Raw genomic sequence first — 26,037 nt, forward strand, 5'->3', positions numbered from 1 at the left:
ACAGGACGACGACCCTAGGCAAACGTACGGTCTCCTGGTCAGGCTTCGGAGACGGGCACATCGCGCTCCACTCCTAGCATACTACTCGCAAATGTCCAGTCTCTTGACAATAAGGTTGATGAAATCCGAGCAAAGGTAACATTCCAGAGAGACATCAGAGATGTGTAACGTTCTCTGCTTACAGGAAACATGCTAACTCAAGAGACGCTAACAGTGTCGGTGCAGCCAGCTGGTTTCTTCACGCATCGCGCCGAACAGAAACATACATCATTTTCTGGTAAGAAGGGGGCGGGGGTGTATGCCTTATGAATAACGAGGACGTGGTGTATCATAACAACATACAGAACTCAAGTCTTTCTGTTCACCTGATCTAGAATTCCTCACAATTCAAATGTGCGACCGCATATCTACCAAGGAATTCTCTTCGATTATAATCACAGCCGTATATATTCCCCCAAGCAGACACATCGATGGCCTGAACGAACTTTATCTGACTCTATGTAAACTGGAAACCACACATCCTGAGGCTGCATTCATTGTAGCTGGGATTTTTAACAAGGCTAATCTGAAACAAAACTCCCTAAATTCTATCAGCATATCGATTGTGCTACCAGGCTGGTAAAACTTGATCATTGTTTATACTAACTTCCGCGACGCATATAAGGCCCTCCCCCCCCTCCTTTCGGAAAAGCTGACCACGACTCCATTTTGTTGCTTCCAGCCTACAAACAGAAACTAAAACAACAAGCTCCCTCGCTCAGGTCTGTTCAACCTGGTCCGACCAATCTGATTCCACGCTTCAGACTGCTTCGATCACGCGATTGTATGTTCCGCATTGCGTCCAACAACAATATTGACGAATACGCTGATCGGTGAGCGAGTTCATTAGAAAGTGCATTGACGATGTCGTACCCACAGCAACGATTTAAACAATTCCCAAACCAGAAACCGTGGATTGACGGCAGCATTCGCGTGAAACTGAAAGCGCGAACCACTGCTTTAACCAGGGCAAGGTGACCGAAACATGACCGAATACAAACAGTGTAGCTATTCCTCTCGCAAGGCAATCAAACAAGCTAAGTCCCAGTATAGAGACAAAAAATAGGCAAGTCGCATTCAAACGGCTCAACACAAGAGTATGTGGCAGGTCTACAGTCAATCACGATTACAAAAAGAAAAACCAGCCCCGTCGCGCGACCAGGATGTCTTGCTCCCAGACAGGCTAAATAACTTTTTGCTCGCTTTGAGGACAATTACAGTCCACTGACACGGCCGCTACCAAAACCTGCGGCTCTTCTTCACTGCAGCCGAGAGGTGAGTAAACATTTAAACGCGTGTTAACCCTCGCAAGGCTGCAGTCCGACGGCATTCCCAGCCGCGTCCTCAGAGCATGCGCAGACCAGCTGCTGGTGTGTTTACGGACATATATCAATCAATCCTTTATCCCAGTCTTGCTTTCCCACATGCTTCAAGAGGGCCACATTGTTCCTGATCCCAAGAAAGCTAAGGTAACTGACTAAACGACTACCGCCCCGTAGCACTCACTTCCGTCATCATAAGTGCTTTAAGAGACTAGTCAAGGACCATATCACCTCCACCTACCGGACACCCTAGAACCCACTCCAATTTGCTACCCGACACCCAATAGCGTCACAGACGACGCCGTCGCAACCACACTGCACACTGCCCTAACCCATCTGGACAAGAGGAATACTATTTGTGAGAATGCTGTTCATCGACTACAGCTCAGCATTAACACCATAGTACCCTCCAAACTCGTCATCAAGCTCGAGACCCTGGTCTCGACCCCCCGTGTGCAACTGGGTCCTGGACTTCTCTGGACGGCCGCCCCCAGGTGGTGAGGGTATGGAAGGCTAACAATCTCCCCCGCTGATCCTCAACACTGGGCCCCCCACAGGTGCGTTCTGAGCCTCTCCTGTACTCCCTGTTCACCCACGACTGCGTGGCCATGCACGCCATCCAACTCAATCATTCAAGTTTCGGATGACACTACAGTGGTAGGCGTTGGATTACCAAACAACGACGAGACGGCCTACAGGGAGAGGTGAGGGCCCTCGGAGTGTGGTGTCAGGAAAATAACCTCACACACACGTCAACAAAAACAAAGGAGATGATTGTGGACTTCAGAAACAGCAGAGGGAGCACCCCCCTATCCACATCGACGGACAGTACTGGTGAGAGTGGAAAGTTTTAGTATACTGTGTCACCGATTGTTTACACATCACGCGACAAACTGAATGGTCCAACCACACAGACAGCGTTGTGAAGAAGGCGCACTCAGACCGGGGTGAAGGTTCACCTTCCAACAGGACAACGACCCTAGGCACACATCCAAGACAACGCAGGAGTTGCTTTGGGACATGTCTCTGAATGTCCTTGAGTGTCCCAGCCAGAGCCTGAACTTGAACCCGATCGAACATCTCTGGAAAACCTGAAAATAGCTGTGCAACAACACTCCCCATCCATCCTGACAGGGCTTGAGAGGATCTGCAGAGAATAATGGGAGAAACTCTCAAAATACAAGACTCAAGACTGTAATCACTGCCATTTATTGTAATAATAAATTAGCGTAAAATCCTTCTAAACCTGTTTTTGCTTTGTCATTTTTGGGGTATTATGTGTAGAGATGAGGGGGAAAAAATCTATACATTTTAAAATAAAGCTGTAACCTAACAAAATGTGGYAAAAGTCAAGGGGTTTGAGTACTTTCCGAAGGCACAGTCAAAACTTTTCACTGGTACACCACCTCATTACAGGGTTTTKTTTTATTTTTACTATCTTCTACATCGTAGAWTAATAGTGAAGACATTAAAACTATGAAATAACACGTATGATATCATGTAGTAACCAAMAAAGTGTAAAACAAATCAAAATTAATTTTCTATTTGAGATTCTTCATYGTAGTCACCCTTTGCCTACCTACAGCTTTGCATACCTAAAGATGTTTAGAGGTGCTTCAGGGTCAACCCTGAAGAAGGCACTGCGTGCCGAAACGTTGGTTTGTTYGGAGCATATTTATAAATTGTTGGGAGCATATTTAGTTTGTGACTTTCTTTTTATAKTGTTGATCAGAGGGAAACATGAGGACCACAGGGGTTTGGCAAACATTTTGGTAAAGGATTACCTACATAACACATTCATAATGAGATGTTAACAGAAGTCAACAACCACAAATGGATATTTTCCTGTTTTGCCGCTGTTAACATAAGCATGTACTGCTTATGAATGTGTGGYTCAAACTTGTTATGTAGTAGGTAGCCTACCCTTCAAGTGTAGCGTCACCAGTATTTTGATATAGACTCTGAACTAGCTAATTTCTGTTTAGTACATGTTCTGCCACTGTTAAAAACCTTTTTGAACTGTACCTGGGTACAGTAGTCCTACATGATGGTTAGCTTACCTGTCAATCATCATAATTAGGGCGACCATCAAATCTTTGTTGTGGAGGATGGAGATTWAACCGGGCTTAATGTTTCAGACAACAGGAAATTGTGGGAGCCAATGATTTACCACAGGTGCTGACTGAAACAACATATTGAGGAACAGGARTTAGGGTTATAAGTGCCCAAATTTTATTAGAATAATATACTTATTTTAAATGTCCTATTTTTCTCCCTCCACTATTTACTGTCAATTAAATGTAGCACTATCAGGGTGTAAACAAAGGTATGGTAGGCCCACTGTTTCAACCTCTTTTACTGTTGTTTTTATTCAGTGTCTCAACGGAAATGAAACTTGCTGAGGCTGCAAGCCAGGCGGGTATTCCTGTATTTGTCGACTGCAACAGCTTTTGACATGTTAGCCTATTATCTGAGTGCATTTGGTTCCCTGAGAACCATTGTCACTTTMTCTCAAGTGTATGTTTTGCTATTTTCAACCTCCGCTTTCTTTCAATCAAGAAATACGCTTTTGATGTTCTACTGATTAGACTATGTCATGAAATATTGGTCCCCTTATCAATCTTGGTTCAGGAAGTCTTTACTCTGTCTTCAAGCAACTATCACAGACTTTGCTGCTCAAACTTGGCAGGTTGTTCCAAYCCAACATCTTTTGTTACCAATCTCGGTTCCAAGAGTTGATTGAAGACCGAGCAAACACTATCACAGGCTTTGCTATCACTGATACATTTTAAAGAGATTTTGGCTTGGAACAACCTGCCAAGTTTATGTTGCCAAAGTTAAACAAGTTGGTTGGAAATATCTTATGATTTATTGTACACAGTAGGTTATATTTTCAACAAATCAAACGGTTGTACTTTGTTTAACGGAATTACTCAGAGGGACTGTATTCAGTGATGGATTCACCCATTGTTGTGCTTTTGAGTGTTTGGAAAATTGTTTTAAAGCATATTTCATGCATGAAGTTTTAACCTCTCACTGTTTTTGCATTTGTTGGTAGATCTACAGGAATGCAAACTTATAACTGTACTGGTATCAGACTTACAGTTGAAGTTGGAAGTTTACATACACTTAGGTTGGAGTCATTAAAACTCATTTTTCAACCACTCCACAAATGTCTTGTTGAGAAACTATAGTTTTGGCAAGTTTCTACTTTGTGCATGACACAGGTAATCTTTCCAACAATTGTTTACAGACAGATTATTTCACTTAATTCACTGTATCACAATTCCAATGGGCCAGAAGTTTACACACACTAAGTTGACTGTGCCTTTAAACAGCTTGGAAAATTCCAGAAAATGATGTCATGGCTTTAGAAGCTTCTGATAGGCTAATTGACATTTTTAGTCAATTGGAGGTGTACCTGTGGATGTATTTCAAGGCCTACTTCAACAGTGCCTCTTGTCATACCGCTCAGGAAGGAGACGTCTTCTGTCTCCTAGAGATGAACGTACTTTGGTGCGAAAATGCAAATCAATCCAGAACAACAGCAAAGGACCTTGTGAAGATGCTGGAGGAAACGGGTACAAAAGTATCTATATCCATAGTAAAACGAGTCCTATATCGACATATCCTGAAAGGCCGCTCAGCAAGGAAGAAGCCACTGCTCAAAGCCGCCATAATAAAGCCAGACTATGGTTTGCAACTGCACATGGGGACAAAGATTGTACTTTTTGAAGAATGTCCTCTGGTCTGATGATACAAAAATAGAACTGTTTGGCCATAATGCCAACGTTATGTTTGGAGAAAAAAAGGGGGAGGCTTGCAAGCCAAAGAACACCATCCCAACCATGAAGCACGGGTTGTGACGCATTATGTTGTGGGGGTGCTTTGCTGCAGGAGGAGTGGTGCACTTCACAAAATAGATGGCATTGTGAGGAAGAAAATATTATGTGGATATATTGAAGCAACATCTCAAGACATCAGTCAGGAAGTAAAGCTTGGTCTTCCAAATGGACAATGACCCAAGCATACTTCCAAAGTTGTAGAAAATGGCTTAAGGACCACAAAGTCAAGGTATGAAGGTGGCCATCACAAAGCCCTGACCTCATCCTATAAAAACTTGTGGGCAGAGCTGAAAGGCTGTGCGAACAAAGAGGCCTACAAACCTGACTCAGTTACACCAGCTCTGTCAGGAGGAAGTGGCCAAAATTCACCCAACTTATGTGGGGAGCTTGTGGAAGGCCACCTGAAACATTTGACCCAAGTTAAACAATTTTTAAGGCATTGCTACCACATAACTAATTGAGTGTATGGAAATTTCTGACCCACTGGGAATGTGATGAAAGAAAAATAAAAGCTTCAGTAATTCTCTCTACTCTCTTATTCTGAATATTCACATTCTTAAAAATAAGTGGTAATCCTAACTGACCTAACAGGGATTTTTTACTAGATTACAATGTCAGGAATTGTGAAAAACTGAGTTTAAATTGTGTTGGCTATGGCATAGTATATAAGACTTTTGATTCAACTGTAAGTGAAGTGTCTCCCTAGAAGCTCATAATGTTCTTGTACAGCAGGGCATTGTGGGCTTGTTAAGGCCAGGAACAGCGGTGTTATGATTCTCGCTGCTCCTTGACAAAAGCACATCCACCAGGGAACAGGCAGTCACATGTTAGAAGCCATCATTGTGAACATAAACAAAAGGCTGCATGTACCTCCCACATTGGTGAGAAAATAATCTGTTGGATTTCTGTCAGGGAGATGTATGACCGTCCGCTGGCTCTAAGGTATAGGTTTATTCACAAGGCACCGGAGTGTGTGCATGAATAGTGGCAGGTAGGGTTGTACTGCATTTGTATAGACTTTTTTTTTATAGAAYCATGCTGCAATCCAGCTTTATATATTAAAAAAAGTAATATTCACTCTCATTGTTTGCTGCTTCCAATAAGTTGATGCAGATATCGAGTACTTTGCCACAGGGAAGAATTGTGAAATAGAGTTGGACCACGAAATCAGTCTGATGAATGTGCACTACTTCAGGTTGTTGAGAATCCACAGAGTCATGTCAATGTGCTGGCCAGATCCTTGCAATGTCTGGATCCCCTCAGCAATACCAGATAGGTGTTAGTGTATGGAATACGTGGTATTGTTTTTATAAAACAGACAGTATCTGCTGACTATATTCAAGTACAGTAGTTCATTTTTAAAATTAATTTGAATATAGTCACCGGTATTTTACATGTGACCCAGAATACTGTATTAAATAAGCGAAAAGGTGAATGCCTTTGATGCAGGTTTTTCATTTAAGGATTTGACATGCTTATCTGTTCCACATGCGAGTCCACATGTAATTTAACGGTACAGTACCGGCRACTGGTTGCAGTGYAAATATGATAAATATACAACAATAAGTTACTGTATTTTTACTGCTGAATTTCCTGTAATTTTAASATGCACTACCAAAACCTGATTGCAGTGAAAATACAGTAAATGTACAACAAGTTACTGTATTTTAAGTTTATGTTGTTATTGCCGTAAAATGACAGTATGCTGCTGTATTTTGATTACTTGGGACTCAACCTCACATGGAATTTAAACTCCCAGCATCTTTCCAAAGAGCTCTATTTTAATTTCATCCAACAAATTTAAACACCTGCAGTTTGCTAAATGGTATTGGCACTTGGATGAGAACCGGTGCTATGGTCAGATGACCTGAAAAGAGCTCTTTGGCAACGCACACCAGTGGTGGGTTTGGTATCAAAATAAGGATGCGTAAGCAGAAAATAACACCATACACACTGTAAAGGTATCTTTGATATGGGGCTATTTTGCTTCCGCTGGTCCTGGGGGACCTTGTCAAGATCAACGCATCACAAACTTGACCGAGTACCAGGATGTTTTAGCCAAAAACCRGGTTGCCTCTGCCAGGAAGCTGAAACTTGGTCACAAGTGGATCTTCCAGCWAGACAACAATCCCAAACACACATCAAAATATGAATTAACCATAAAATCTAAATTTTGCAATGGTCATCTTGAATTAAACCCCATTGAAKCTCTGTGGAAAAGATTCTGTATGGAAAAATGGTCCAAGATCCCTCCCAATGTCTTCTCCAATCTCATAAAACATTTTAGAAAAAGGCTCAGTGCCTTTATCCTTGGAAGTTGAAGTATTAAAAACAGAGGAGACAATGATTTTAACCCMTCTTTTAGAAACATTTTTAAATAACTTGTTAAACATATCTTTCTCTGAGAAATTGTATTAGTATAACAGAACATAATTTAAAAAATGTAGCACACAATATAGCTCTGTATTTTTATTTTTTATTTTATACAGTCTTTTTTGGCTCATCTTTATTAAGGATGCCAATAATTTTGGACTTGACTGTTTGTAGATGAGTTTGKCTAGCAACCACAGCTCCCTCCATTTGGACTGGTATCAAGCAATCAAAAAGCCTTGTAATTTCCTGTGTAGGCCTACCGCATCAGTCACAGTTCAGAACACAGTGCCGCCTCATAGCTGCTTGGTGTCTCTTTTAATTACAAATCCACCTGTGACATCAGAACAGTCTGTCACGATCTCAGAGCCAATTCTTTTTGCAATAAAAACCTCTGTCAGAGCTGTGCACAATAGGTTTCCTTGAACTACTCCCAAAGCCAGAAATCTCTGCATTGGTGTTTGAAGAGAAAATCAAATTGGCCCTGAAGCGYGGAAAGCTGTCCAATCAGCTGCCTGTGGCACACCTGGGGAGACAGGCATTCATAGACCTAGAGACACTGATTAGTTGTCACAGGTATAGGATGTAATGAACACCAGAGAATGTGTACTTTTGTAATAAATCAGCATTACATACTGGTTCATTAGTGCTGGAGGGGTTACTACTCCCATTATCGTTYCCTCACATTCACTTTTCAACCAAGGTCTGTGAACAGTGAAGTAAGCTGAAGAGGGCAGTTTGAGTTTCTGCGTTTGCATTCATGTGTTTATAAGTGATTTTAATTATTGTCTTTACTTTTAAAGAGGGAGCCCTTCTCAATGCTGTAATTACTTTGATACTTAGAGTAAAAGATGGATTGCTAATGCTTAGCAAACTAATCAGCTAATTGAAATGGCAATGTACTGCCAATTAACTTAATAGTAGGGCTGTGGAAATACCAGAATCGCAATATTTTTTCGAATGCGAAATTAAAACACAAAGTAGGCCATAAATCTTTTGCTCCTTTAAAAACCTGCTGTATGTAGAATATTGTGTGCTATAGCTTGGGAAATAAATACATGTGACTCTGGATGACAACATAATGTTTGTTTGAAACATTAGGGCTGTTTTCCTAAGGAAGTTAAATCTGCTTCGTGTTTTGTTTCCTTGCCACGATACTAACGAGTACTGCGGTACTGGTATCATCCCGGCCCTACTTAATCCAGCAAATTAGAATTAATCTTTGCATTGTACTGTGTATTCTAAGAACTCTGAATAAATGGGCAATCATCAAGTTTGCCTGACGACACAACCGTTGTAGGCCTGATTACCAACAATGACCAACAATGCCTACAAGGTGGAGATGAGGGCCCTGGCTGAGTGGTGCCAGGAAGATAACCTCTCCTTCAACATCAACAAAACAATGGAGCTGTTCACGGATTTCAGGAGACAGCAGAGAGAACATGCACCCATTCACATCTATGGGGCCGCAGTAGAGTTTGTGAAAAGCTTCAAGTTCCTCAGGGTGCACATCACTGACAACCTGAAATGGTCCATCCATATAGACAGTGTGGTAAAGAAGGCACAGCAAAACCTCTTCAACCTCATTCTGAAGACCCCTGCTTGACCTCTAACACCCTTATAAACGTCTACAGATGCACCATTTGAGAGTATCCTATATATTAATATTCTGGACTCTGACATTGCTCATTCTAATATTTCTTACAGTGGATTCGGAAAGTATTCAGACCCCTTGACTTTTTCCACATTTTGTTACTTTACAGCCGTATTCTAAAATTGATTACATTTGTTTTCCTCATCAATTTACACACAATACCCCTCAACTAACCGATGCCCCCYCACATTGACTCTGTACCAGTACTCCCCCTGTATATAGTCACGCTATTGTTATTTTACTGCTGCTCTTTAATTACTTGTTACTTTTATTTCTTATCTGTATTTTTTTTAAACTGCATTGACGAATAACATTTGATTTGGTAATGACAAAGCGTAAACAAGTTTAGACATTTTTGCAACAAAAAAAAGAACCAATTTGTAAACAAGTATTCAGACCCTTTACTCAGTACTTTGCTGCCAAAGGTGCTTCAACAATCACAGCATCGAGCCTTCTTGGGTATGACGCTACAAGCTTGGCACACCTGTATTTGGAGAGTTTCTCCCATTCTTCTCTGCAGAACCTCTCAATCGCTGTCAGGTGGGATGGGGAGAGTTGCTGCACAGCTATTTTTAGGTCTCTCCAGAGATGTCGGGTTCAAGTCCGGGCTCTGGCTGGGCCACTCAAGGACATTCAGAGACTTGTCCCCAAGCCACTCCTGTGTTGTCTTAGCTGTGTGCTTAGGGTTGTTGTCCTGTTAGAAGGTTAACCTTCGCCACTGTCTGAGGTCCTGAGCAGGTTTTCATCAAGGATCTCTACCTTGCTCCGTAAAAAAAAAAATCCCAGTCCCTGCCGTTGAAAAACATCACCATAGCATGATGCTGTCACCACCATGCTTCACCGTCGGGATGGTGTCCGGTTTCCTCCAGACGTGACACTTGGCATTCAGGCCAAAGAGTTAAATCTTGGTTTCATCAGAGAATCTTGTTTTTCTCATGGTCTGAGAGTCCTTTAGGTGCCTTTTGGCAAACTCCAAGCAGGCTGTCATGTGCCTTTTCACTAAGGAGTGCTTCCGTCTGGCCACTRTATCATAAAGGCCTAATTGTTGGAGTGCTGCAGAGATGGTTGTCCTTCTGGAAGGTTCTCCCATCTCCACGGAACTCTGGAGCTCTGTCAGTGACCATCGGGTTCTTGGTCACCTCCCTGTTCTTGGGAACCTTCAATACTGAATAAATGTTTTGGTACCCTTCCCCAGATCTGTGCCTCAACACAATCCTGTCTCAGAGCTCTACAGACAATTCCTTTGACCTCATGGCTTGGTTTTTGCTCAGACATGCACTGTCAACTGTGGACCTTATATAGACATGTGTGTGCCTTTCCAAATCATGTCCAATCAATTGCATTTACCAAAGGTGAAACATCTCAAGGATGATCAATGGAAACAGGATGCACCTGAGCTCAATTTTGAGTCTCTCATAGCAAAGGGTCTGAATACTTATATAAATAAGGTATTTCTGTTTTATTTTTAATACATTTGCAAATATGTAAAAAAAAAAAATTATAATAATGTTTTTGCTTTGTCATTATGGGAATGGGTATTGTTTGTAGATTGAGGATTTTTTTATTTAATACATTCTAGAATAAGGCTGTAACGTAACAAACTATGGAKAATGTCAAGGGGTRTGAATACTTTCCAATGCACTYTCATTKTTTTTTTGATTTGTAAGTGTTGTGGTGTTTTGTATTGTTAGGTATACTGCACTGTTGGAGCTAGAAAAATAAGCGTTTCGCTGCAGCTGCTGATTAACATTGCAAATGTGTACGCGACCAATAACATTTGATTTTAATCTAGCAGTGTATCTAGCACATATGTTATTTACATTTCAATGATGAATTACCCTCAGCAGGGAGCCATCCCACAAGGTACAAGCCTGTTGAATCAATGTTGTTTACATGTCATTTCAACAACAACAAAATTAAATGTGATGCTGAATGAATGTGAAAAACTGATTTTTAGATTTGCAAAAAGTCATCAACATAAAGGGTTTAGGGGAATTTGTCCCCCCCCCCAACTTTAAACCTAAATCCAATGTTTCAAATGGTTGTTGATTTCACATTTGAAATCATGTTAGTTGACAACTCAATCTATGTAAATCAAAACTAGACATTGAACTGATGTCTTTGCCCAGTGGGATTAAAGTTTGTGATCATAATTAATTAGATTTCTGTGTGGTTTTCATTAACTATTTAAAGAAAATATTAATTCATCTATGTGCATTAAATTAACATGAAACCATTTACATAGAACAAGTTCTAAGTTTTCTSATTTGACATGGCATTTTATAGGTAACCACTGAGTATACTGTAGGTAACCACTCAGTATAGGTAACCACTCTTAGCCCCTATACTTAATTCTCATCTCCATGTCTGTCTATTTCTGGTAGCTGATTGGGGGGTTCATCCTAGCCATCGGTATCTATGCGGAGGTGGAGCGGCAGCGCTACAAAACCCTGGAGGGGGTGTTCCTGGCCCCCGCGATCATCCTGATCGTCCTGGGGGTGGTGATGTTCATTGTCTCCTTCATCGGCGTGTTGGCCTCCCTCAGGGACAACCTGATGCTCCTCAAAGTGGTGAGTACTAGGCCCACACAATTGAATACAGCACTGTGATATAGGCTTGAGGTTCACCACTCACCAGACCTGGGTCAAATACATATCTCAAATATTTTAATGTATTTCATGTGCACTTGATTTACCTTGGGCTTTACCGTTTTTACCGGCTTTACCTAAATTCTAGGACATGGACTGTGTACAGTCCTTGAAACATATTTCTCGATTATAATCTCAGGCCTTCAGTGCTAGTGGCATGAGACAATATAGTGCTCATGTTAGTATGCAAAGTATGAGTGCTAAACCATAAATGTTACCTGAAATATTTAGCATAGCATCAGTTGGTTGGGTTTCAGGTTGATTTGTGTGCAAGATCCAACAGGGTAATTAAGACACAATTACTAATGAAAGTCCACTAGCTACATAATTATCATTGATTTATTAATTTGGCACAGTTTAGCCACCCGCATTGACAACATTTGAAATATGTAATCAGACTTTAGCAGGCCCTCATCCATTTTAGATATGACACATTGCTCTGATGAATTAATGACTGGAATAATATTAATCACATTTTGAGATGTTTGCATCTACTTTTAAGTAGATGTATTGGCTTGAGTTTGATTCCTTCTGAACGAATTAGAGATTTTTGTCTTCTAAAAGCAAGGTATTTTTTTGCCTAAACAAATTCTGCTATTTTATTTCACTGGAGAATACGTTTTTTAATGCTYCTGTGTGCAGAAACTACAATACAGGCAGTTTTAAATGGCGCCTGATATTCAAAGACAATTAGGCATACAATTGGCAACATCTTAGAACAATMCCCCTTCAATTTCATCATGCAATGATCAATACGTTTGTTTTTCGTGTATGAGGGACACCACAAGTGTCCCCTTTTCATTATCAACATTATTTTTGCCTTAGCTGAGCTGCTATCAAAATGGCAAAGAGCAGCAGCATTTAAGATGCTACAGCAAACAGGTGGTTTTGTGGTTCACAAGATATGATCAAAGGAAAGCTAACCAGACAGATCCATTAAATTGTTTTTATAAATAAAAAGATTCTGTGTATTAACCTTGTACATGTGATTTTGTTTTTCAGTTTCTCTACACCCTGACAGTCTGTCTCATTCTGGAGCTCCTCGGTGGAATCCTGGCTCTGGTCTTCAGGCATCAGGTACCGTAAACCCATTACTTAGCCATTATTAAACTCATAATCATTGAGAGAAAGCCAATCATTATATACACAAAAGGGACTCATGCCACCTCTAATTGGATACATTTACCTTGGCTTGTGCAAGTAGAAAGCTAGCAAGTTTATGAAACAGTGTACGTTACAATAAGTCAACATAGTGAGACTAAATCAATTGTGTTATCAGGCAAGGATATTAACCGCTCTTTTCACCATTCTCAGGGTATTTCAGATTGACCCTTGTGGTTTCCATATAGGAATTTTCCAATGTCTTGTGTATGACATTCCATTCCCGTTATGTTTTGAAATTTGTGAAAAGATTTTTGGCCGGATAAAATTGACAAACTTGCAAAGAGGGAAAGATGTAGGAGGACTATCCGTACCAAACTTTAAATTGTATTTCCAGTGTTAGCAGTTGTTATTCTTTAATAACACAGACCTCAAAGCAAATCAGGGGGAGGAAAATAGGTTTATTCGAAGAGGATAAATCATAGATGTTGTGCTGAGGGGTAGATGGTCGTTCCTTCCCTGTCCTCAGTGATTCTCTCCTCCAGTGATTCTCTCCACTGAACAAAGGGACCGGATGTAGTTTATAACCCATATCTAATATTTGGTACAGAAACCTAGATATCCCTAATATGACGACTGTGGTGTACAACACAGAAGCTTATCAGGTTCTGATCATCTTACTATGCTTCTTTACCCGAGATTGGCCCCCAATTGCTAATCAATCAGTTCTTCATTCTCCAGGCTCCTCTATGTCATCAAAATGGACAACCTTGCAAATGAGTGACATGTATCCATCGTGATTTTCTCCTTGGACTTTTACTGCCGTTATGAGCAAAACTTGATTAAGGACCTTTCCATTTTGGCCCTAATGTCTGTTACATCTTTTTTTACCATCACCCACTGTCCTGGTACTACGTCATGTCCCCCCTCGGGACTTATTCCCCACACCTCTTTTACTTGTCTTTCTGCTTCCCCTACTGCATTAGAGAGTTGTATGCAATAGTTAAGCATTGTGTCACTCATGAAGTGAACATCTGGTTTTCTCAAATCTAAAGTGCCTGGTAGTGACATGGGTCGACTTGTGACGACCTCAAACAGACTCAACCCTGTGGTTTTATTATGTGTTGCTCGTATACTATATAATACCGTAGGCAATGCATCTGGTCATGRTATCCCTTCTTGATGCTTTGAAATTCTCTTTCCAAACTCGATTTGTGCGTTCTACCTGCCTACTCGATTGAGAATGATAAGGGCAGTGTAGTTGCCAGTCTATGTTCAGAAGACGAGCTACCTCCTGACACATTTTCCTGTGAAATGAGTGCCTTGGTCAGAATCGAATTGTTCCGGAAATCCCCATCTGGGAATGATTTCTCGAATCAGAATTTTAACTGTGTGTTGTGCAGTTCTTTTCTTCGTAGGGTAGGCTTCAACCCATCGTGAGAAACGATCAACAATGACCAGCACATCTTCATGTCCTTTACATTTGGGCATTGTGATGTAATCAAGCTGTAGATGTCTGAAGGGTCCTGGTGGTGCAGGTGCTTGTCGTGTCTGTGCWTTCACTCGTCCCTTGGTGTTGTTTTCCATACAAACATTGCAATTCGCCATAACAGCCTCAGCCATGATTCTACCATTTGCCCACAAAATGATAAACTATCTTGTCCACACCAATGTGCCTCCAAAGAGTGGATCTGTGTCACCAAGTAGGGTAAGAGTGCATTTGGCGCTACACATCTCAGGTTGTATTTCCACACACCTTCTTGATTGAGTTTACATCCTGCAGCCATCCTTTCCCACACTTCATCTTTTGGTGCACTGCCTTGCATATCTCTAATGTGTTGCAATGTATCCAAGGTGTATCTCCTAATCAGTTTAGGAGACAGAGGTGTTCTCTTGGCAGCCGCTTTGGCAGCTCTGTCAGCCATATCATTACCTTTACTCTCATCTGTAAACATTTTCCCATGTGCTTTAATTTTCAAAATTGCAACTTGTCCAGGTAACTGGAGAGCATTCAGTAGAGCCATCACCTCTGGCCCATTCTTCACAGGAGCTCCCAGTGATGTTATGAATCCTCTGTTTTTCCATAATTTTTCAAAATCATGGGTAACGCCAAAAGCATACCTCGTGTGTGTGTGTGTGTGTGTGTGTGTGTGTGTGTGTTAGCTGTTTTTCCTTCAACCTGTTTAAACGCTTCTGTCAAAGCCACCAATTCCGCCACCTGTGCTGATGTTCCTGCAGGTAACGTGTCTGTCACTATCACATTGTCCATTGTAGTAACTGCCCAGCCTGCGTTCCTCACACCCCCCTCCACAATGCTTGAACTGCCTGTGTATAAGATCAATTCTGGGTTTTCCAACAGATTACTCTTAATAAACCCATCAAAGAGCTGATCCAAAACTAACTCACAACAGTCGTTCAAGTAATGTGGTATCTGGAGGAAGCATCAGAGTAGCTGGATTACATATTGTGCCACGTTGTATGATGCTGTTAGGAGCCTCCACTACTTTAGTAGCGGCCATAGCTTCTTTGCTAGCACCAGCATTGTCTTTGTGGACCCTGCTTCTCCTGGCCATTCCTCATAAGAACACGTTTTCTTTTCCGACATTCTCGTTGRCGGTGACCAGAACATGTATGGCTCCTCCATCCATCAGCCACATTTTGCTCTTCACCACCCACAGCTCTATAAACCTTTTTCTTCAAGGACACCATGTTCACGGTTGTTCAAAACAAAAGCTAATAACTGTAACCCATCATAAGGATGTAGATTGTGGAGTTTCTTATAACGCTTCAAATGGTCCCATGTTTTCATACCCACTTCTCGTGGATGTTTCAACATTTTTGACCATTCGTCCAACTGTTTTAGAGATGCTGATTTGTGTGTGATTACTGTCACTAGAGATGTGTTTTTACTACCTTTTACAGCCTGTGTTCTGGTTGGACTAAGACATCGTTCGTCATTGCTGTCAGTATCTGTTGACTCATAGCTAGGCAGTGCTGACTAGATGCTTGAAACCTGATCTGCCTTGTGCAATTCAGAGTGGAGGTAGATTGAGGGAACAAAGGGTCTGTTTTTACGACCCTTGCCTGTAATTGTTGAATTTCTTCTTCCAAGGTTTTGATCTGTTCACCAAGAGCTTTCAAACTTTCTTTATCTCCAATGTCCTGTCATGATTCTCCAGAAATAATTTCTCATCCCGTTTCCTTACTTCGGCTAATACAGTTAAAGACCATTGTGTCTTTGTCAAGGAATTAGGKATTCTCTGTATTTTKRCCCAAGCTTTTTGTATATCTGACATATTCCATATTTTTCATCAATGACAGAATATTTTTKTCTTGCCTACACCTCTACTTTGAAATGGTTCTTCATATCTCTAGACAGTGAATTTAAAATCTCTTTCATGCTCACATCAGGAGGAGCTGTGCTGCCCTTTTTCAGAGTGGTTTTCTCACTTAACAATAGCATTATATTAACTTCAAAAGTTGTTTTAATATACATCTCCCTGTTTATATATTTATTTGACTGCAAAATATAACCCATTTTTTTTAAGGACTCAAACCTCTTCTAGAACACATTGTTTCTGTAGGGCTTGGCTACCCATAAAACTTATGTTCACGTCAAAAAGCTTGTTGAAAGCTTACAGTGGTTCCTCCTTTTAAAAGTTGCGAGCTTACACTGCGGGACTTAGAGGTACCCAGCATTACGGCTTCATTGTTCCAGACCACCYCAAGGGGGAGTTGAGACCCAAATGCATAATGAGTGCTCTAAGGTTTTTATATGACCAATCATATTGAGTTGTTCCAATGACGAGTTTGACGGGAGCCATCTGTTGCTGGTGACTTTCTTCAGTGAAGATGGCTGACAAAACATTACGGTGGAAGCAAATGTAAGTAATTATAACGTCATAACGAGTTAAGCAAAAAATGTATACTTGAGAGGAATATGTTGGTTAATGTAGAGACAAACGATTGCATATTTTRTGTTATAAAGTTAATTTACGAAAATTGCTATTTAGCAAGTTGGCTGACTAGCTAACATTAGCCAGCTAGCTAGCTAGCTAGTGTTATGACACGAGTATAAAATTGTAATTTGTGTTGTTTAATGTTTTAGGGACTCCTGAGAAAACCAGCAAACCAGGCTGTCATGTGAAACAGTGGATGTAAAGAATCTAGTTAGCTAAAGCATTTACTGCAAATTGAATGTACAATTGTGTAAGCTTGCCTTGCTTATATTTGCCATGCAATGCAGCTGAAGTAACATAGCTAGCTAACTATTTATTTMCTTATTGTGTAGTGGAGGATAAATATAACTGTATGCCTATGGATGTGTAGATAGCTACAGGATGTAGCCGATCTGRGTATGGACCCTAAAACATTTGGTATGAATATTAGTTCAGAACCTATGAACCTCAGTTATCATAGTTGTTGTATTGACTTCAAGTCTGAATGGCATTAATGAAGCCTATGGATTGAGTAGAATATAATAAATGTATTGTGCAAGTCCTATATACATGTARTGTAGTTATTACCACGCATGAGATCCCCACATTGTAGCCTGTACATTGAATGTATTCACTGATCATGTACTCTTCCTTGGCAAATAAAGGTGCGGTTCAGGTATGAATCTGAGACATTCTTTTTCAGTCATATCCAATACCAGGTGTATCAAACTCCATTCATATGTATGTATGACAATTATACTCTTCAACAGTGTTTACCTCACATTGTAACTATGCAATAGACTAGAAACATGATTTAAGTAAAGGCTGATTTGTAATTCATATATACAGAAATAAAACAGTACACTTCCTATGTATATCGAAGTCCCTTCATCTGCATTAATCTGAGGACACAGGWTAGGTGTAGTATTTCAATGAGAWACTTAATTTTAACCATTGGAGAATGTGAAATGCTTTATTGAAGGTCATTATCCAGGTGTTATACATGCATTATAAATATTATAATTGTAATATTATAAATACAAGTTCAATCTGTACTTCAATGCACATATGGTGTGCATTATTTAAAAAAAATAGAGGAAGAAAGAGGAGGTGGGGAGAGGTGTAGAAGAAAGAGGTAAAAGCGAGGAGCAGGGAAGATCGCATATGATTAATGAATTACAGTGCTACCCTAATATTCTCTGTTCATCACAATTACATAGTGTCTCTAGCGGTCTRTCCTAACCAGCCTTGGGCTCCCAGTCGGCCCGAAGGTTATCTTAAGAGTGGGTGAGGTGGCAATGACGGGACTAGCTTCCTCTCTCACATKAAAACATACCTGCAGACGAGAGACCGATGGATAGAGAGAGAGTATGATTAAGCTTTGTTTTTTTTATTCGAACACGGTCAGTCATCTTCGTCAGGAGGTAAAATGCAAAACTGACCTTGGACTACTACACCTCTATCTGTATTTCAATGTAAAGCATCTCTTTAATAATACTTCCTGTTGACCTGACCAAGTGACCCCTCCTCTATGATCATGCTGTGCCCTCTGTGTCAGCCAGTTCATATACGGGAGTGGTTCAAGAACACAGCTGATATAACCTAGAGGATTTAGGGAGAAGGAGGAGAGGGATGAAGTGAAGGAGAGAGACTGTTATTGAGAAAATAAGGTAGTTAAAAAGAGACTGGGTGGGGGGGGGGGGTCTCACCTGGTGTCCACACCAAGTGGCTACAGAGTACTTTATGCTGAAAAACAGAGACATGAGGACAAATAATAGAAGATAATATCATTATTAGACTTTTACATTACCAGATCAGAAATTAATATATAAATGCCACTTGAAGCTTGATGATGACTTGATCATTTGAATCAGTTGTGCAGTGCTAAGGCAACAGCTGGTGAGGTGTCAGTTTCGCCTCTGTACTTAAAGGGTGATTATTCCAACTCTCTGTGAAATGCTGCAGATCTGCCTGCAGACAAGGTAGGAACACATATCCCACATAGAATAGGTGGATAGAATTTGACAGGTCAAGGTAGCCTTCTTCCTCCAAACTGTGCAGCAAGTTATAGTACTGACATGTCACAGCACTCCAAACATCTCTCCATAAGCAGTCCACTCTAACAGAGAGAAAGAAAAGGTTTTGTGGGGGGGTGGAACCTGATCTCTGTGGTCTCACTCAATGAATAGTGAACACTGAGGTGGGTCCGAGGTTATAGAAATGCAAGTTGTGACTATGTGACGCAGACACCTATCTGAGTGCACCTGAAACGTTTAAATATAGAGGGCTATGTGTCTCACCACTTGGTAATTGCAAGGCTAACCCCCAGGGAAATCATGACTTGGCAGCAACAGGGGCTTGATAGTCCAGTGAAAATGGCTGAGTGTTTGGGGTGTAAACCTGAAAATTAGCAGCTGACATCTTAAGGGTTTTTAAATGAATGCATGTGAGACAGCTTCCATGTACAACAAGGCAGGAAGAGAGAAACAGAACACAGAACAGTTTCATTACCTCTGGTTATGGACACTTTTTCCAGCAATAAAGCTTCCACGGCCTGTTCCTCGGACAGTGAACATACATCTGGCAATATCTACATTTTCGATCCCTTGATCAGCTCGCACTCTGAAAGTAAAGAAAATAGCTTATTTTTTGTAGATATGAAAACAATGACTGCGATATGACCGTTCAATCTAAAGCAGCAGTTGTCATTTTCAGGATACGTTAATACAGCACAGAAAGCTTAACGCCAGACTGGTATTGTGGTTGTTCATTAGGTGATGGGAAATATGCAATATGCATACAAAATAATATACTTACCTTCCTTGAAAATCCATCTATACTTCCAAAGATGACAATGTTGTATCTTGAAAAAAAGCATTGGAATTAAAAGTGAAATGTTTAACCTATTAACCTGCTTCATTWTTTATGTATTACCAGTTGATGAAGAACATCTCCAATTTCATTCATCATCAAACATTTTGTCTACGAATAAGTAAGAATAAAAAAGTTGAAATAACTTAGATTTGATGGAGACATTCTACATCTTAGTACCTTATCAATTTATGATTTGTATCAATGTGGACGAGAGACGGAACAGAGTATTTTTGCCGAGKAATGCAACGAAGCTGGATCATTCTGGCAATGATACGTGTACCATCTACATGTAACGGATGTTAAATGGCTAGCTAGTTAGCGGTGGTGCGCGCTAATAGCATTTCAATCGGTTACGTCACTCTCGTTGAGAACTTGAAGTAGTGGTTCCCCTTGCTCTGCAAGGGCCGCGGCTTTTGTGGAGCGATGGGTAACGATGCTTCGTGGGTGACTGTTGTTGATGTGTGCAGAGGGTCCCTGGTTCGCGCCCGGGTCGGAGCGAGGGGACGGACTAAAGTTAAAACTGTTACATACACGCTGCACAGACTCCCTAACTCTTTGCCATTGTACACGATGGCCCATAGCTTGGAGACTTCCTCTGACCATTCTAAAGCCCGCATGAGGCATCCTTGCCTTAATGGCCCTGACTTTCTGGTCTAAKCCTTCATCTGACATATCAGAATAGCATTCCCCGACAGACCATATTGTGTTCTTTCATCCTTCTGTAAAAAAAGCTAACTGTTAAACTGTCATGAAATATGATTATATATTGACTATAAAACAAATAGGACATGGCCTGCTTAAGAGTTGCCATGAAAGAAAGTTAGATGAATTCAACTGGAAATTGCAAGAACAGGCGTTTGAAGCTAAATGCTTTTGGTTAGRTTGAGAATAATAATTGCATGATTTATCATTCTGATGGATGGTAGAATGTTATGAACCTACACTGAATCGTAGGAGCTAACTACTACCCATGTAGAAGTTGGACGGAAGAACGGCCAGTGCTGCTTACCTGAGATGCCATCATCACACAGTCCTTCGTAGGTGTCCGCTATGACTTCCTTTGTGTCGGAAAGAAAGGCTGAACGGTATTGGTTGTAGCCAAACTGACACTCAAAAAATGAGWTTTGTTTTCAAATAKATMTTTTGTTCTCAAAATATTTTTGGGGAATAAAATGCATAAAGTTTGGCACGCCATTACAAAATATTTGATTGCAAAAAATGTTTTTGCTTTCAGAACAATTTTATTTTGGATTGAAAATAAAGTTTTGCTRTCGACAAAAATGTACCTCCATAGCATATAACAATTTGCCTGTGAATAACCAGACCTTCATACAAACTTGCTATGCAGAATTCTTGACGCACAGCTGAAAGTGCTGCAATATCCTGCCTGCACGTCCACAAGCGAGCCACTCAGGCGGAGAATGATGCGTGGAAGAGGGCGAGGAACGAGATGGGAATAACAACAATTTGTTTCAAGTTGGGGAGGGGGGCTAATAGCTGAACAATAGACTATTCAACCTTTACTAAAGAATAGTCTAATAGCCGAGCTAGGTGTGAAAAAAAAWTAWATATATATCACAGACCAGATTTGCCCTAACGACCAAGGGGGAGTTACAGCACTGATTATGCTTTTGGGTCCCAGTGCACTACTGTGTCTCTAACTGACAATGAATGGGCAATATAAACCAAATAATAAACTGATAATTGTGCACGACTTCAAATGAAACAAGCAGGGAGCAGGTTTCGAACCCTCAACCTTCTTGCCCGTAGTCCAGCGCGCTATCGACTGTGCACCAAAAGCATGCTCAWGCCGCAGAGTCGATAGAGTGCGTCCTCGCGGTAGCTTGCTACTTAATGTAATAAAGTAATGACTTTTCAAATAAGTTACCTTACACGTTATGTTGGCTGACAATTTGTTATCTACGGTGTCCTTACGAACCACATAGCTAACATCATTACATACTGCTGTAATGATATGCTATCTACCTAACGTTAGTAGTTATACATCAAACTTGCCAGTATATTAACTATAGGTTAACTACCCAACGTTTATTGACTTGATTATTCCCGTCATTCTTAGCTAAATGGTATAGTTGTTGTGCGTTCTCAATGGACATTCGGGTGCTTTGTAAATTCGCTCTGGCTATCTACTCCGATTTCATAGCACTCTCGTCTGAGTGTACCAGAGCGCAGAATAATGAGTTTACAAGCCCTCAACACCCATTGAATATGGCCGGTGTCAGTAAACATCGGCAAAACAGCGCAATTTAAATTGTATCCAGCAGCACAGTTAGTCACCAACGCTCTGGATAAACATGAAAACTGCCTAACCAGTGTCACGATCGTCTTCTTGAGAGAGATTGGACCAAGGCGCAGCGTGTGCAATAATACATCCTCTTTTATTAAAGAAGAGAGAAAAACCAAGAAACGAACAACTATACCACAAACTATACAAAGTAACAACTGACGACCATGAAGCTATACAATATAATAGTGCTGACAACACTTACACATAGACCAATTACCCACAACCAGCTAAAGCCTATGGCTGCTTAAAATATGGCTCCCATCAGAGACAACAAATAACCCAGCTGTCTCTAATTGAGCACCAATTCAGGCAACCATAGACTTTCCTAGACACCTACATCTGAACACTAAACCATCTACTCTACTTAACCCCCTAAACCATACACACACCCTAGACAATACAAAAACACATACACACCAATGTCACACCCTGACCTAACTAAATAATAATGAAAACAAAAGATAACTAAGGCCAGGGTGTGGACAACAGCTCTGCTAGGGCGAGTAAAACCATAAACATAAACATCAATGCCTTTCTTAAAATCAATACACAAGTAAATATTTTTAAACCTGCATATTTAGTTAATATTGCCTGCTAACATGACTCATTGCAAACTGTGAAGACTATTTCTCCCTAACAAAGACAGCCAACTTCACCAAACGGGGGATGATTTAACAAAAGCGCATTTGCAAAAAAAAACACAATCGTTGCAAGACTGTACCTAACCATGAACATCAATGCATTTCTTAAAATCAATACACAGAAGTATATATTTTTTAAACCTGCATATTTAGCTAAAAGAAATCCAGGTTAGCAGGCAATATTAACCAGGTGAAATTGTGGTCGTTCATTGCACGCAGAGTCAGTGTATATGCAACAGTTTGGGGCTGCCTAATTTGCCAGAATTTTACGTAATTATGACATAACATTGAAGGTTGTGCAATGTAACAGGAATATTTAGACTTATGGATGCCACCCGATAGATAAAATACGGAACGGTTCCGTATTTCACTGAAAGAATAAACGTCTTGTTTTTGAGATGATGTTTCCGGATTCGACCATATTAATGACCTAAGGCTCGTATTTCTGTGTGTTTATTATGTTATATTAAGTCTATGATTTGATAGAGCAGTCTGACTGAGGCGGTGGTAGCAACCAGCAGGCTCGTAAGCATTCATTCAAACAGCACTTTCGTGCGTTTTGCCAGCAGCTCTTCGCTGTGCTTCAAGCATTGAGCTGTTTATGACTTCAAGCCTATCAACTCCCGAGATTAGGCTGGTGTAACCGATGTGAAATGGCCTAGCTAGTTAGCGGGGTGCGCGCTAATAGCGTTTCAAACGTCACTCGCTCTGAGACTTGGAGTAGTTGTTCCCCTTGCTCTGCATGGGTAACGCGCTCCTTCAAGGGTGGCTGTTGTCGATGTGTACCTGGTTCGAGCCCAGGTAGGGGCGAGGAGAGGGACGGAAGCTATACTGTTACACTGGCAATACTAAGTGCCTATAAGAACATCCAATAGTCAAAGGTATAATGAAATACAAATCGTATAGAGAGAAATAGTCCTATAATTCTAATAACAACTACAACTAAACTTCTAACCTGGGAATATTGAAGACTCATGTTAAAAGGAACCACCAGCTTTCATATGTTCTCATGTTCTGAGCAAGGAACTTAAACGTTAGCTTTTTTACATGGTACATATTGCACTTTTACTTTCTTCTCCAACACTTTGTTTTTGCATTATTTAAACCAAATTGAACATGTTTCATTATTTATTTGAGGCTAAATTGATTTTATTGATGTATTATATTAAGTTAAAAGAAGTGTACATTCAGTATTGTTGTAATTGTCATTATTACAAATAAAAKATTTAATCGACCGATTTTAATCGGTATCGGCTTTTTTTGGTCCTCCAATAATCGGTATCGGCGTTGAAAAATCATAATCGGTCGACCTCTAGMCACAATATTATGGTCTGTCCAGCCCACTGGCATTGATCTGGCTTTTAAGCATTMCAATTGTATATTACAGAAAATCAGATCAATGCATGTGTCTGAACGATGACCCAATTTAATTGAAGATCTAGTAGTATCATTAACCATTTGTTTCAAACCACAGTTCTTGGCATATTTAATCAATWTTGTTCTATTCTAATTATTTTGATCCTTCCAATTTATATTAACATCACCCAAGATAAATACATCTCTGTTGCTATCTGTGGCCTGGTCAAACCCAGTACATAAGTCATCCAAATAGGACACCTTAGAGTCCTAGCTCTATACACACCTATACACACATCCCACCAATATGGGTGCCTGGTGAGGCAGATGTACTTGAGCCCATAGTGCCTCTATTTGACATACATTAAGGTCATCCATCCTTTTAAAAGGTATATGATTCTGAATYTACAGTGCTACACCCCCACTATTCCTGTCCCTTCTCAGTAGACTATATCCTTGAATGTTAATTTGCCCATCATTTACAGATGCATCTAAATGCGTTTCGGTCAAGGCCAAGATATGAATATTATTTATGTTGACCAAGTTAAAAACCTCATGTATTTTGTTAAGAAGGCTACATACATTAACCTGAGCTATATGCAACCCTTTCCTCATCAAGTGGAGATCAATAGAGCATGTATTCGTTATAATTGAAGTTGTCATGATACACTACAGCACACAAACTCAAATTTGAACATTAAATTAAAATAGCCAGGGAGTTACTCTAGAGTCCTGATACAATTGCRCGTTGATATAAAGTTTATCCATCACCATGGAGACTCGTTGATTCAGGCAACGCTTTTCCTTCATGATGGGATATTGTTTTTTTCTCCTTTCATTGATGGGATATTGTTTTTTTTCTCCTTTCGTTGATCTCGGTGGGGAAGTGATCATTCATTCCAAAATCAGTGTTTCTGAGTTCTCTGCCCATGTTCTTCTTAATTTCCTTTTGCTTAAATTTGTCAAAACATGCAATAATAGCCCGTGGCCTATGCGTAATGCCACTTTCTCCAGAGTCCATAGAATAGGTAAGGCCTCTGGAGAAAGTGGCATTACGCACAACATCAGTGGGCAGTTTTAGTTGAGTTGACATAAAGTCTCGGACTGTGTCCTCACAGCCTCTGCTGTTGTCATTCTCCGGTATCCCTGAAAATATTAGATTGTTCCGCATTGATCGACACTGTACATCAAGCAAGGTTTCTTTAAGTTGTTTGTTCTCCCTTTGCACCACCTCCACCTTTCTATGAATAGAGTCTACAGTACCTTTCAGCGCCGTGTTCTCTTTCCTTAGATCGTCAATCTGACGTTGGCTGAATTCTAGACTAGCACATAATGCATTGATGTCCTCTCGTAATATATCCAAGATATCAAGTTTGGCAAGCCTTTCATTGATGYATTTTAACAAGTCAACATCCATATCAGTAAACCTCCCCACTCGCCACACGCGCCCTCTTACTAGGGGATGGTTTGGTTCCATCGTTGATACKTATTGGCCAACRTGGTTTTGGTTTGTTTTGTTGATTGGGTTGGTTGTCCTTAACAATGCTTGAATCCTCCGAAACCAGCGACATGTTTCTTTGAGTTCGTAAGTATCTCTCGTCAATGAATCGTTCAAGCTCTTCAATGGATTCTGAATCATCCAGCGTGTTTACAGGCAGAATTAAACACACAACCAAAATGTTCAGCCGCAACTGAAAACCGCTGGTTGAAAGTGGTGTGACGATGAGAGGGCTCACTCTGGCCAAAATTTGTTAAAAATAAATGTTAAACATTATTATTGCACACACGGAGTCCATGTGACTTGTTACGCAAATGTTTACTCCTGAACTTATTTAGGCCTGCCCTTGCCAAAGGGGTTGCATAGTTATTGACTAAAGACATTTCAGCTTTCCATTTTTAATCAATTTGTTTGGTTAGTGCAGGGATTTRCAAACTTTTCTT

At 40.5% G+C, this 26,037-nt stretch overlaps 1 protein-coding gene across 1 annotated transcript in view; it reads left to right on the forward strand.

Annotated features, from left to right (window-relative positions):
- The window catches only part of tspan15 (tetraspanin 15), a 54,420-nt gene that overhangs the window by 8,590 nt on the left and 19,793 nt on the right, over positions 1–26,037 (forward strand). The window contains exons 2-3 of the mRNA XM_024007958.2: positions 11,615–11,800; positions 12,881–12,955. Coding sequence (XP_023863726.1) covers positions 11,615–11,800; positions 12,881–12,955 — 261 coding nt within the window. The remainder of the gene's footprint in view (positions 1–11,614; positions 11,801–12,880; positions 12,956–26,037) is intronic.

Source organism: Salvelinus sp. IW2-2015, linkage group LG18 (genome assembly GCF_002910315.2).
Source record: "Salvelinus sp. IW2-2015 linkage group LG18, ASM291031v2, whole genome shotgun sequence".
NCBI lineage: Eukaryota > Metazoa > Chordata > Actinopteri > Salmoniformes > Salmonidae > Salvelinus > Salvelinus sp. IW2-2015.